The following is a 14,857-nucleotide window of genomic DNA, read 5'->3' on the forward strand; positions in this document are numbered from 1 at the left end:
GATTGATAGTGGAGGGGAGGGATGGTGATTTGAGGGTGAGAGTGGAGCCAGGGTTTGCCTTCCAGTGGGGCGGGGGAGCACGTTCAGTGAGACACCGGAAGTGGAGAACAACGGAGTCCCGAACCGGAGTTTAATGTGTCGCCTGGGGAACCGAGTTGGCGGTGTAGACGGTGGGGGGGGGGGGAGGGGGCGCCGCGCCGCAGGTGCTCCGGGGGCCGCGAGGGGGCAGGCGCCCGCCCAGGGGCCGGCGCCAATCGCGCTCGGGTTCTGATTGGTCGCCGGGGCCGGGTGACCACGCCCCCTCCCTCTGGCCCCGCCCCCCAGGGTAGAACTGAGCGGGAGAGCGTGAGAAGGGGCGGGGCCTCCACCTGTCTATCTCCCCCGTCTCCTCTCCATCCCTTTTCCATCTCTGCGTGATCCTCCCCATCCCCCTCGCCTGACTTTGGAGTCAGAGGTCATAGGTTCAAATCCCGGCTCCCCCACTTGTCAGCTGGGTGACTTTGGGCAAGTCACTTCACTTCTCTGGGCCTCAGTTACCTCATTTGTAAAATGGGGATTAAGACTGTGAGCCCCCCGTGGGACAACCTGATCACCTTGTAACCTCCCCAGCGCTTAGAACAGTGCTTTGCACGTAGTAAGCGCTTAATAAATGCCAGCATCATCATTATTATTATTATTCTCTGGGCCTGTTACCTCATCTGGAAAATGGGGATTAAAACTGAGCACCCCCATGGGACAACCTGATCACCTTGTATCCTCCCCAGCGCTTAGAACAGTGCTTTGCATATAGTAAGTGCTTAACAAATACCATTATTATTATTATTATTATTTTATAATGGCATTTATTAAGCGCTTACTATGTGCAAAGCACTGTTCTAAGCGCTGGGGAGGTTACGAGGTGATCAGGTTGTCCCACAGGGGGCTCACAGTCTTAATCCCCATTTTACAGATGAGGGAACTGAGGCACAGAGAAGTGAGGTGACTTGCCCAAAGTCACACAGCTGATAATTGGTGGAGCCGGGACTTGAACCCACGACCTCTGACTCCAAAGCCCGCGCTCTTTTCCACTGAGCCACGCTGCTTCTCTATTATTATTCTCTGGGCCTCAGTTCCCTCATCTGGAAAATAGGGATGAAGACTGTAAGCCCCATGTGGGACAACCTTGATTACCTTGTATCCCCCCAGTGTTTAGAACAGTGCTTGGCACATAGTAGGTGCTTAATAAATGCTATCATTATTATTATTATTATTTCATTCATTCAATCGTATTTACTGAGCACTTACTGTGTGCAGAGCACTGTACTAAGCGCTTGGGAAGTCCAAGTTGGCAACATATAGAAACGGTCCCTACCCAACAGTGGGCTCACAGACTAGAAGTTGCCAACTTGTACTTCCCAAGCGCTTAGTACAGTGCTCTGCACACAGTAAGCGCTCAATAAATACGATTGAATGAATGAACATATAGAGACGGTCCCTACCCAGCAGTGGGCTCACAGTCTAGAAGGGGGAGACAGAGAACAAAACAAAACTTCTCTGAGCCTCAGTTACCTCATCTGTAATATGGGGATTAAGATGGTGAGCCCCCCCGTGGGACAACCTGATCACCTTGTAGCCTCCCCAGCGCTTAGAACAGTGTTTTGCACATAGTAAGCGCTTAATAAATGCTATCATCATTATTATCATTATCTCTCCGTCTCTTTCAATCTCTGCGGCTCCGCCACTTGTCCGCTGTGTGACCTTGGGCAACTCACTTCGCTTTTCTGTGCCTCAGTTACCGCATCTGTAAAATGGGGAATAATACTCTGAGCCCTGTACAGGACGGGGACTGTGTCCAACGGCCAGATTTGCTTGTATCCACACCAGCGCTTAGTATAGTGCCTGGCACATAGCTATAATTCTATTTATTCTAACGGTTTTGACACCTGTCTACATGTTTTGTTTTGTTGTCTGTCTCCCCCTTCTAGACTGTGAGCCCGTTGTTGGGTAGGGACCGTCTCTATAGGTAGCCGACTTGTACTTCCCAAGCGCTTAGTACAGTGCTCTGCTCACAGTAAGCACTCAATAAATACGATTGAATGAATGAAAGCGCTTAGCAAATGCCATTATTTTTATCTGACTCTCCCCATCACCCTCATCTTTCTCTAACCTCCCCATCTCTGTCTTTTTCCATCTCTGTGTGACTCTCCCCGTCTCTCATCTCTCCCTGACCCCCCTATCTCGCCGTCTCTTTCACTCCCTGTGGGACTCTTCCCATCTCTCTGACTCCCATCTCTCCATCATTTTATAATAATAATAATGATTAGGGTATTTGATCTTTGTGTCTCTTCCGTGTCTCTGATCCTCATCTCACCATCTCTTTCGATCTCTGAGTGACTCTCCCCATCCCTGTCTCTCCCTGAGACTCCCCACCTCAGACTCGTTCGATCTCTGGGACACTTTCCCCCTAGTTCTCCATCTCTTTCGATCTTTGTGTCTCTCTCCATTTCTTTCAATCTAGTATTACACCTCTGGTCTTTGACTCCCTCACTCTCTCTTTCGATCTCCGTGTGACTCTCCCCATTTCTCCCTCTTGCTCCATCTCTTTCGATCTCTGGATGACTCCCTATCTCTCGCTATGTCTTTCATTCTATCCCTCCGATCCCTGTTTCTCTTTCCCTGATCACTTCTTGGGTCTCTTTTCCCAATTTGATGCTGAATTGTACTTTCCAAGTGCTTAGTACAGGGCTTTGCACACAGTAAGCTCTCAGTAAATACTGTTGGATGAATGAATGAATGCATCTCAGCCTGTCTCTCGCGTTCTCTGCCTCATCATTTCACTTCTCCCGAACTCCATCTGTTCCTATCTCTCCATCTTTCCAACCTCTCGGCCTATCCCAATCCCCTTCCCAGATCTCTCTCTCTCTCTCTCTCTCTCTGTCTCTCTGTCTCCTTCCTTTTCTCTCTCCCAATCTTTCCTGATCACTTCCTGTCTCTCCCTATCTCTCCCATCCCTTCGGGTCTCTCCCCTCTCCACAGCACCGGTTTTTCTCTCCCCGGTTCTCCTCGGGGCAGTGGCGCCAGCCCCGCTCCCACCCCTCAACTCTCCAAGCTGGGTTCCCTCCCCCCACCCTGTAGAAAATAGATTTGTATATAGATCAGTCAATATAGATTTCTCTGGTTAGAAAAGCTCACCCCCCTCATCCCACCCCTCGCCCCGGGAGGGGGACTCCACATCTGCCTCCTTCCCCCCCTTGCCCCACTCCCCGTCCTGGGAGGGTGTCTCTTCCTAAGGGGTGTGAGTCCCCCCCACCTCCCCTGGGGGACTTCGGCAGTCGGAACACCTAGATCTATCCCTCTCTCGGCTTATCCACCTGTCAACCAATCGATCGATCAATCAACTGTCGGTCCATCTCCCCCCGGTCTACCCCTCTCTCCACTCCCCGGCCTGTCCTTCAGTTCTTCAGTCAGATCATCCACCTGTCAATCAATCGGTGTCTGCCCCTGCCTCCCCGTCCACTCCTTGGCCTGTCCCCTCTGTCCAGTCTCCGGCCTGTTCTGCCGGTTCACCTGTCAATCAATCGGGGCCCGCCCCGTCCAGTCTCCCTTTCCTCTCCGGCTCTCCCCCGGCCTCCTCCTCTTCTCCCTCCCGCTCCCCTTCCTCCTGGTGGTCCCCTTGGCCTCCCGGGGCCGGTCCCCCGGCTCAGAGCTCGGACTCGCCCTCGGACGGCGGGGGTCTTTCCGGGGGCTCCTGGCCATCGCCGTCGGCCCTGGGCCCCCGGTGCCCGTGGTCGTCGCCCCCGGCCCCGTCGTCAGCCTCGGCCCCGTCGGCCTCGGCCTCGGCCCCCCGCTCGTCCAGGCGGCTGGGGATGGACCAGTAGAGGTGGGCGTCGCGGCGGGCGGCGGCCTCGGCCAGCTGGCGGGCGCTGCAGGACGGCGTGGGCACCTCCAGGGTCTGGTGGAAGCAGGCGTGGTCCACCTCGTAGAAGCCGTCCTCCAGGCTCAGCACCGACATGAACCGGTGCCCCCACAGCACCTCGTCCACCAGGTAGGAGCTGCGCGCCTGGCACGTCATCCCTGCGGGCGGGGGCGGGGCAGGGGCCGGGGGCAGGGGGCAGAGTCAGAGCAGGGGCAGATAATAATAATAATAGTATTTGTTAAGCACTGACTATGTGCCAAGCTCTGCTCTAAGCCCTGGGGTAGATACTAGGTTATCCGGTGTGGGGCTCGCAATCTTAGTCCCCGTTTTACAGATGAGGTAATCGAGGCCCAGGGAAGTGAAGCGACTTGCCCAAAGCCACACAGCTGACACGTGGCAGAGCCGGGATTCGAAGCCACGACTCCTGCCTCCCAAGCCCGGGCTCTGTCCACTAAGCCACGCTCCTTCCCTGCCAGAAGGGCAGAAAGAGCACGGGTTCTAATCCCGGCTCCGCCACCTGCCAGCTGGGTGACTCTGGGCAAGTCGCTTCGCTTCTCTGGGCCTCATCTGTGAGACTATGAGGCCCGCATGGGACAACCCGATGACCCCAAGGTCTACCCCAGCGCTTGAAACAGTGCTTGGCGCGTAGTAAGCGCTTGACGGACACCCCGATTACTATCATTTCCCGCGCCCACCACCCCGCGCCTCTCCCACCGCCCACAGCCGGTCTCCGTGGGCCGTCGGGCGGGCCGGTGGCCTCCGCCCACTGGGCCCGCGCCCCCAGCCCGTCGTCCGTACCGGTGGCCTCCACCATGCCCTCCAAGATGACCACGATCTCGAACTCGTCCTCCTCCAGGGCACGACGCGAGGCGTCCCAGAAGGGGCTGCGGGCGTCGATCTCGTGGGAGATGACCAGCGGCGACACGAGGAAGAGGCGGTCGTCTCCCGTGTCGAAGCCCACGGCCAGGTCGGTCTGGTGCAGGGGCAGGAACTCGCCCTCGGGGGTCTGGCGCGAGCGGATCAGCTTGGCCCGGATGGAGGCCTCGACGATGTGGGAGCGGCGCAGGTCGCCCACGCGGAACATGAGGCACAGGCGGCCGTCGCGCAGGGCCACCACGGCGTGCGAGGAGAAGACCAGGGTCTCGGCGCGCCGGTTGGGCTGCGAGATCTTGACGAACATGCAGCCCACCAGGAAGGCGTTGACCACGCTGCCCAGGATGGCCTGCAGCAGGAGCAGCGCGATGCCCTCGGGGCAGGCGTCGGCGATGACCCGGTGGCCGTAGCCGATGGTGGTCTCGGTCTCGATGGAGAAGAGGAAGGCGGACACGAAGCCGTTGAGGTTGTGCACGCAGGGCGTCCAGGCGGCGTCGTGCAGGTGGTCCAGGTCGCCGCGGGCGTAGGCGATGAGCCACCAGACGGCCCCGAAGAAGAGCCAGGTGAGGGCGTAGGCCAGGATGAAGACGAGCAGGCTGGCGCGCCAGCGGAGGTCGACCAGCGTGGTGAACAGGTCGGTCAGGTAGCGGTAGCGCTCGCCCGCGTGGCCCTGCTGCACGTTACAGCGCCCGTCCTTCTCCACATAACGCTGCCGGCCCCGGGCCCGCCGCGGGGCAGGGGCCGGGGGGCCCCCCGCCTCCGGGCCCTCCTGGGCCATGGCGGTGCCCCGAGATCACACCCTGCAGGGCCGGGGCGGGGGGAAACGGAGGCAGATCAGCGGGGAGGCCGGGGCCCGACGGCATCCCCCCTGACACACGCGCGCTGCTTCCCCTGTCGTCGTCCCCGTCCCGCCCCCACCGACGCCAGGCCGGATCAGCGGGTAGGGATTCATCCCGGCTCTGCCACTTGTCAGCTGTGTGACTTTGGGTAAGTCACTTAACTTCTCTGTGCCCCAGTTACCTCCTCTGTAAAATGGGGATTAAGACTGTGAGCCGCGCGTGGGACAACCTCATCACCTTGTTACTTCCCCAGCGCTTAGAACAGTGCTTTGCACATAGTAAGTGCTTAATAAATGCCATTATTATTATTATCATACATTCATTCATTCACTCAATCGTATTTATCTAGAGCTTACTGTGTGCAGGGATTGTCTCTATCCGTTTCCGAATTGTACTTTCCGAGCACTTAGTCCGGCGCTCTGCACACAGTAAGCGCTCGATAAATAATAATAATGGCATTTATTAAGCGCTTACTGTGTGCAAAGCCCTGTTCTAAGCGCTGGGGTGGATACAAGGTAATCAAGTTGTCCCACGTGAGGCTCACAGACTTAATCCCCATTTTACAGATGAAGTACCTGAGGCACAGAGAAGTCAAGTGACTTGCCCGAAGTCACACAGCTGACAAGTGGCGGAGCCGGGAACCTCTGACTCCAAAGCCCGAGCTCTTTCCACTGAGCCACGCTGCTTCTCTCAATAAATACGATTGAATGAATGAGTGAAAGGACGGGGGTACTAATCCCACCTCTGACACTTGTCTGCTGCCGCTTCATTCCTCTGGGCCTCGGTGACCTCATCCGTAAAGACTGTGAGCCCCACGGGGGACAACCCCATTCCCGTGTATCTACCCCAGCGCCTAGAACAGTGCTTGGCACATACTAGGCGCTTAACAGATAACATTATTATTATTATTATTATTATCAGAGAGGGCTTTGGGCAGGCCCGAAGTCACACAGCGCGCGCAGAAGAGAGGGGGCAGAAGTCGAGGGTCTCTGATAGGGGGCCGATGAGGGGGGTGGTGGAGGGGAGATCAGTGGGAAGTTGGGGGCGGAGCAGCATCGCACACAAGCCCCCCGCTCCACACACACTTCCCACCTTTTCCCCTGTCGCCGCCGCCAAAGGCGGTTTGAGCGGAAGAAAAGGGATCAGAGAGGTCACTGGACTGGCCTGAGGTCACACAGCGCACGGGAGAGGGGACAGGGCTCGGGTGTCTTGCCGGGGGTGGGGTGGAGATCAATGAGAAGCGTGGTGGTTCAGTGGAAAGAGCACGGGCTTGGGAGTCAGCGGTCGTGGGTTCTAATACCGACTCCACCATTTATCACCTATGTGACTTTGAGCAAGTCATCTCACTTTTCTGTGCCTCAGTTACCTCATCTGTAAAATGGGGATTAAGACGGCGAGCTCCACGAAGGACAACCTGATGACCTTGTATCTTCCCCAGTGCTTAGAATAGTGCTTGACACCTAGTAAGCACTTAACAAATACCGTCATTAGTATTGTAAATTGGGGGCGGGGCGACATCGCACACAAGCCCCCTCATTTCTCCCCGCCCTCCCCCCACCATACTCCAAGACTGTTCGAAGGGGAGAGTCGGGATCAGAGAGGGTTTTGGTCTGGCCCGGGGTCACACAGCGCGCAGTAGAGGGGGCAGAACAGGGATGTCTCTGGCCGGGGGTAGGGTGGGGGTCGAGGTGGAGGAGAAATCATGAGCTCGGGGAGGGGGGGCACCTGGGTTTTCGCTGCTCTCACCCCTCGTGTCCGCCCACCTTTTCGTCCTCTCTCCCTCCCTTTCTCCCCGCGGCCTCCGACCTTCCGCCGTGCAAGGAACGACGATCCTCTTCAGCTCCGGGCCTCAGTTTCCCTCCCCTGCCTATTGCCCCTCTCCCGCAGAAAGAGGGAGATCTTCGCGGGGTGGGGGGTGTCGGGGGGCGACAGGGCCTGAGCGGACTGTCTCAGCCCTCTCCCCGAACCCTCTTTAAAGCCCCCATCCGCCTCCAGGCAGCCCTCCCTGATAACCCCCTCCGCCACACAGAAACAACCATCCGCACCTCTATCACTAGACACTGCTGCTGGACTGTGGGGGTGGGCGAGGACGTCCTCCACCTCTCCCCACCCCCAGGGGAGTCTGGGGCCTGCATCCCCCCGTCCTTGCGGTCCTGGGGTGATGTGAGTAGTTGAGGGGGGCGGGGGGAGCTTGCCTGGGCCGAGGTGGGCAGGCCGGGTCACCGGTGTCCGGGAGGCAGGCCTGGACCGCGGAGACGCCCCCCGGCTCCGGCCCTGGGGCTGCAGTTAAACCTCGGAGACCCCAGAGCTGGGTGGAGACAGGGAAGCCCCCCAACATTGGGCGGCGGGAAGGGTTCTATGCAAAGGACCCCCCTTCTCTCCTCTCCCCCCGCCCTCCTGAAGAAAGGGGGGCGAACTGAGTCAGGGGAGAGATGGGGGGCGGGGGAAGCCGTCCCCTCGTCCCTAAGGGCTCACTTCTCCCCCCACCCCCAGTTCCTCTCCTGCCAGGTCGCAGAGGGGGAGGTTTTTTTTGGGGGGGGGGGGGAAGCGACCCCTCCCCTCATCCCCCTCCCCCCGGGTCAGACTCACCCTGGACGGGCGGCGGCGGCAGCAGGGACCCCCGGCGGGCTGTGTCCGCCCGGCCCCGACCCCCCACCCGCCTCCGCCGGCCCTCCCATCCCCTCTCCCGCGACCCCCGCCCCTTTCCCGGCATGCACTGGGCCCCCCCCCCCCCGAGATGCCTAAATTTAGCGGCGACTCCGGCCCGGGTCCCGCCTCGGCGCCCGTCCTCGACGCTTCCCAGACGCCCCTGCGCCCCGCCCGTTGCCACGGAGACCGGCCCCGGGCCGTCTCCTAGGCGACGGCGCATCCTCCCCTCCCGCCCCCCGCCTCCCCGCCGCGCTGTGGGTACCGCTCCCGAGAGAGCGGGAAAGACCAATTAACCAATCTATTAGTGGTATTTATAATAAAAAATAACGGTATTTGTTAAGTGTTGACTACGCGCCAAGCACTATTCTAAGCGCTGGAGTAGATACAAGGTAATCAGGTTGTCCCACGGCGGGCTCACAGTCTTAATCCCCATTTTACAGAGGAGCTAACTGAGGCACAGAGAAGCGAAGTGACTTGCCCAAGGTCACACAGCAGACCAGTGGTGGAGTCGGGATTAGAACCCACGACCTCTGAGTCCCAAGCCCGTGCTCTTTCCCTTGAGCCACGCTCCTTTTCCCTAAGCCATGCTGCTTTGAGCGCTTACGGCGTGCGCAGCACTGTACTAAACGCTTAGGAGAGTACAGTGCAATAGAGCTGGTTGTCATGAGTTTGGTTTAAGGTGGAGACAATTCAGGGAGAGAGGGATGCCAACGCCCTCTCCCGCATCATCCCCCCACCCCCACCCCGCGCAACCCCGTCTGTTCCTCCGCCTTTTCCCCGACTCCCCAACTCCCCTCCCCTCCCGCCCTTTCATCCAGTGGGGCAATGTCCGCGGGGGGCGGGGGCGGGAGGCTGGGGGAAACTCTGACGCCCCCCACCCCAATAATCATAAATATGGTACTTGTTAAGTGCTTACTATGTGCCAAGAACTGTTCTAAGCGCTGGAGTAGATACAAGGTAATCAGGTTGTCCCCCGTGGGGCTCACAGTCTTAATCCCCATTTTACAGATGAGGTAACTGAGGCACAGAGAAGAGAAGCGTCTTACCCAAGGTCATACAGCAGACAAATGGCGGAGATTAGAACCCACGTCCTCTAACTCCCAAGCCCGTCCCCATCCCCGACTTCCTTATAGGCCCTATGCAAAGGGGCGGAGGGCGGGGGGACTCAAGGCAGGAGCCCAGTGGGGAGCGGGAGACAATGGGGGGGGGGGGCGGGGCAAGCGGTCCTCTCGGTGGGGGGAGCGCAAAAACAGCCCCCTTCTGAGGCCATTGCGCCGCCCGGACCCCCCTATTTATCTAGCATATCAACAGACGCAGTAGGTCGCTTTGCCTGAATCGCGGATGCAACGATTTTTAGATATATTGATTTACGGACGCAGCCAATCGATCAGTCGTATTTATTGAGCGCTTACTGTGTGCAGAGCACTGCACTAAGCGCTTGGGAGAGTACGCTATAACAGAGTTGGTAGACACGTTCCCTGACTACAACGAACTTACACTCTAGAGGGGGAGACAGACATTAATGCAAGAATAGTGCTTGGCACCTAGTAAGCGCTTAACAAAAACCATCATCATCACCAAGTAAATATATTACAGATTTGATGATGATGATGGCATTTGTTAAACATTTGCTAAGCGCTTACTATGTGCAAAGCACTGTTCTAAGCGCTGGGGGAGGTTACAAGGTGATCAAGTTGTCCCACTTGGGGCTCACAGTCTTAATCCCCATTTTCCAGATGAGGTAACAGAGGCCCAGAGAAGTGAAGTGACTTGCCCAAAGTCACACAGCTGACAGTTGGCAGAGCCTGGATTTGAACCCATGTTCTCTGACTCCAAAACCCGTGCTCTTTCCACTGAGCCACGCTGCCTCTTCGATTTGTACCTAAGTGCTGTGGGGCTGAAGGAAGGCTGAATAAAGGGTGCAAATCCGCGCGGAAGGACGACTTTGATTTATTGCCATCGTCGATAGCACCTGTTAGCTTTCATCCTGCCCCCGCCTCAGTCGGGGTCAATCAATCAATTGATCAATCAATCGTATTTATTGAGTGCTTCTTGTGTGCAGAGCACTGGATTAAGTGCCCGGGAGAGGACGATATAACAATATAACAGAATTTATAGATACGTTCAAGGATTGTAAAACCTTCAATGGCAAGGACTGTTGAGACTTTAACATGTTCTCTCCCAAGCGCTCAGCACATTGTTCTGCTCCCAGTAGGCACCCAGTAAACGCTACTGGTTTCAACTGGATTAAGTGGAATATGCTGCCCTCCACTGTCGATCAGGCCCTGGCTCAGACCCACTCGTCTCTCCGCCCCTCCCAAATAATAGTAATAATAATCATTGTGGTATTAAGTGCTTACTATGTGCCAGGCACTGCACTAAGCGCTGGGGTGGATACAAGCGAATCGGGTTGGACCCAGTCCCTGTCCCATGTGGGGCTCACAGTCTCCATTCCCATTTTACAGATAAGGGCACTGAGGCCTAGAGAGGTGAACTGAATTATCCAAGGTCACACAACAGACAAGTGGAGCTGGAATTAGAACCCATGACCTTCTGACTCTTCTGGCAGGTCGGGTTGTAGGGGGAGGGGGAAGTGGGGGTGCCAGGTACGGCATGGTCGCTCCCCTCCACCCCTTTCCCCCGCTCAGTGGCGGGCGTGTGAGGTTCAGTCCATCGGCGGGGTCTGGAGGCCCGGAGAGACAAGATAATAATAATAATAATAATAATAATAATAATAATAATAATAATGGTATTTGTTAAACACTATGTGCCAAGCACTGTTTTAAGCGCTGTGGTCGATACAAGGTTAACAGGTTGCCCCACGTGGGGCTCACAGTCTTTAATCCCCATTTTCCTGATGAGGTAACTGAGGCACAGAGAAGTTAAGTGACTTACCCAAAGTCACGCAGCTGACACGTGGCCGAACTGGGAATAGAACCCACGACCTCTGAATCCCAAACCCGGGCTCTTTCCACTAGGCTACGTTGCTTCTCGCGACTCCTTCCACCACCTGTTCGCTGCTGCCAGTGGGAACCTAGAATGGAGAAGGCGCGGTGGGGGGGGGGGGGTCTCCAATCAATCAATCATATTTATTGAGCGCTTACTGTGTGCAGAGCACTGTCCTAAGCGCTTGGGAGAGGCTCCTCCACCACTTAAAACCCATTTTCCTCATCTCCCACTCCCTTCTTCACAGCCCTGACTTGCTCCCTTTTCTCTTCCCTCCTCCCAGCCCCACAGCTGTCATTTATTTATTTCTATTGATACCTGTCTCCCCCTTCTAGACTGTAAGATCGTCGTGGGCAGGGACTATCGCTATTTATTATTGTGTTGTACTTTCCCAAGCGCTCAGTACAGGGCTCTGCACATGGTAAGCGCTCACTAAATACGACCGAATAAATGAATGAATGGCAGTATAATACGCCCACAAAGAGCTTACAGTGTCAGCCTAGATTCTCCCCTAAAATGCCAATCTGGGGTCCCGCTGGGGAGGGAGTGGGGAGGGGGTTCGCGGGAGGAAACCGGAGCTGTCCGCCGAGAGCTGACCTGCTTTTCTGGCCTCTCCCGGCTGGAGAGGAGTCTCAGCCCAGCTGCCTCCCGTCTGCAGCCCATCCCTGCCGGGCCCAACGCCGTCATCCCGCGGTGTGGCTCAGTGGAAAGAGCCCGGGCTTGGGAGTCAGAGGTCGTGGGTTCAAATCCCGCCTCCTCTGTCAGCTGTGTGACTTTGGGCAAGTCACTTCACTTCTCTGGGCCTCGGTAATCTCATCTATCAAATGGGGATGCAGACTGTGAGCCCTACGTGGGACAACCTGATCACCTTGTAGCCTCCCCAGCGCTTAGAACAGTGCTCTGCACATAGTAAGCGCTTAATAAATGACATTATTATTGAGAAGCAGCGTGGCTCAGTGGAAAGAGCCCGGGCTTTGGAGTCAGAGGTCATGGGTTCAAACCCCGGCTCTGCCAATTGTCAGCTGTGTGACTTTGGGCAAGTCACTTCACTTCTCTGGGCCTCAGTGACCTCATCTGTAAAATGGCGATTAAGACTGTGAGCCCCATGTGGGACAACCTGATCACCTTGTAACCTCCCCAGCGCTTAGAACAGTGCTTTGCACATAGTAAGCGCTTAATAAATGCCATTATTATTATTATTATTACCCACAAGCCTCCCCCCTCCCCCACCCCTTCTAACCTGGATTATAGGCGCAGGCAAGGGAGGTGAGAGGGCTGGCCGGGGCAGGGTTCCCAAATCCCAGTGGTCAGGAAGATCCAACAATCAACCGTATTTATGGAGTGTTTGCTGTGCGCAGAGCCCTGTACTAAGCGACTTGGGAGAGTAATAATAATAATTGTGTTGTTTGTTAAACTGTACTAAGCTCTGGGGTGGATACAAGCAAATCAGGTTGGACACAGTTCCTGTTCCACGTGGGACTCACAGTCTTCATCCCCATTTTACAGATGAGAGAACTGAGGCCCAGAGAAGTGAAGGGACTTGCCCAAGGCCACACAGCAGAGAATGGTGGAGCCAGGATTAGAACCCATGACCTTCTGACTCCCAAGCCCGTGCCTACCCACTATGCCATGCTGTGACAGAGGTGGTAGACACGTTCCTGAAGTCTAACCACCAGCTCTCCTGCTGCCCTTCTTTCATGTGGGGGTAGGAACCCCAGCCCCCATGGTCGTCATCTTTCTCCTCTCCCCCTGCCCTTGCTTTCTGCAGGGTAGGCCTGATGCTCACAAATTCCTACTCTTGTTTTCCCAGTCACCTGGGACAGGATTGGGGTCCGCTTGGACCCCCGGGGTCTTCTCTGTCATGTCCAGGACAGCGTCAAGGATGGTTTCAGATCTCCAGTCCCCTCTTCCCGCCACCCCCCACCCCCAACCTCCCACCGTGCTCTAGGCAATCTTGGCCCACAGATTCCCCTCTCCCTCCTCCACCACAGACCCCATGGGGACCTGGGAGCCAGTGAGGAAGCGACTTCTGCTCCTCACCTACTGCGACCCCCTCCCCATCTTGCTCCTGCAACCCCCTGCCAGCACCCCAGGCCCCTCTCCCTGCTCCTCCCTTCTCTCCTCCAATCTCTCTGTTCCTCTCTGTGTGTGTCTCTCTCTCTATGGGCGTTTGCCTCCATTCAATCGTATTTATTGAGCGCTTACTGTGTGCAGAGCACTGTACTAAGTGCTTGGGAAGTACAAGTTGGCAGCATATAGAGACGGTCCCTACCCAACAGTGGGCTCACAGTCTAGAAGTGGGAGACAGAGAACAAAACAAAACATATTAACAAAATAAAATAAATAGCATAAATATGTACAAATACAGTAATAAATATGTACAAACATATATACATATATACAGGTGCTGTGGGGAGGGGAAGGAGGTAAGGTGGGGGATGGGGAGGGGGAGGAGGGGGAGAGGAAGGAGGGGGCTCAGTCTGGGAAGGTCTCCTGGAGGAGGTGAGCTCTCAGTAGGGCTTTGAAGGGCTTTGTAGGGCTCTATCTCTGTGTGTCTGTCTCTCTCTGTCTCTTCCCCGATCTCTGGCTCTCTGTCACCCACTTTCCCCAACCCACATCTCTTTCTTTTTAATGGCCACTCCTTCCTCTCTTTCAGTGGCTGTTGCTGCTTCTCTCTGTCTCTGTCCCTTGTCTCTGCCTCTTCCTCTGAACTCCGTCTCTTCTCAACCTCCCTGGTTTTTCTCGTGTTTCTGTGTCTGTCTCTATGAGAGGCGGGGTGGGTAGAGCAGGAGCTTGGGAGTCAGAAGGTCGTGGGTTCTAATGCCGGCCCTGTCACTTGTCTGCTGTGTGACCTTGGGCAAGTCACTTCACTTTTCTGTGCCTCAGTTACTTCATCTGTAAAATGGAGTTTGAGACTGTGAGCCTCCCGTGGGACAGGGACTGTGTCCAATCCTGTTCGCTTGTATCCACCCCAGTATGTATTCTGCTATGTACTATGTACTAAACGCTGGGGTAGATCCAATCTAATCAGGTTGGACACAGTCCCTGTCCCACATAGGGGTTCACAGTCTTAATCCCCATTTTGGCAGTTGAGGGAAGTGAGGCCCAGAGAAGTGAAATGACCTGTGCAAGATCACACAGCAGACAAATGGCAGAGCCCGGATTAGAACCAAGGTCCTTCTGACTTACTGGCCCGAGCTCTAACCAGTAGGCATACTGCTTCTCTCTTGGTTTCTCCTTCCTCCAGCTTCCTGGCAATCATTGTCTCTCTGGGTTTGTGCCTATCCCTCTCCCTATCCTGCATCTCTATCTGTCTCCCTTTCCCCTCCCTCAATCATCTCTCTGTCTCCATGCATCTCATAATAATAATGATGATGATGGTATTTGTTAAACACTTACTATGTGCCAAGCACTGTTCTAAGCGCTGGGGTAGACACAGATAATCAGGTTGTCCCATGTGGGGCTCACAGTCTTAATCCTCATATTACAGATGAGGTAACTGAGACACAGAGAAGTTAAGTGGCTTGCCCAAAGTCACACAGCTGACAAGTAGCAGAGCCGGAATTAGAACCCACGACCTCTGACTTCCAAGCCCGTGCTCTTTCCACTAAGCCACACTGTTTCTCTCTCTCTCCCCATCCCATGTCTCTATCTG

At 55.8% G+C, this 14,857-nt stretch overlaps 1 protein-coding gene across 1 annotated transcript; it reads right to left on the reverse strand.

Annotated features, from left to right (window-relative positions):
- Nucleotides 1-3,607: 3,607 nt before the first annotated feature.
- Nucleotides 3,608-5,562, reverse strand: KCNJ9 (potassium inwardly rectifying channel subfamily J member 9). The gene is made up of 2 exons (XM_038768669.1): nt 4,694-5,562; nt 3,608-4,053 (listed from the first exon to the last, which is right to left on the reverse strand). Exons 1-2 carry the CDS (start codon nt 5,544-5,546, stop codon nt 3,680-3,682), a joined length of 1,227 nt encoding a protein of 408 aa, XP_038624597.1. The 5' UTR covers nt 5,547-5,562; the 3' UTR covers nt 3,608-3,679.
- Between the last annotated feature and the right edge of the window lie 9,295 nt (nt 5,563-14,857).

This window comes from Tachyglossus aculeatus, chromosome Y4 (assembly GCF_015852505.1).
Source record: "Tachyglossus aculeatus isolate mTacAcu1 chromosome Y4, mTacAcu1.pri, whole genome shotgun sequence".
In the NCBI taxonomy this organism is placed as follows: Eukaryota; Metazoa; Chordata; class Mammalia; order Monotremata; family Tachyglossidae; genus Tachyglossus; species Tachyglossus aculeatus.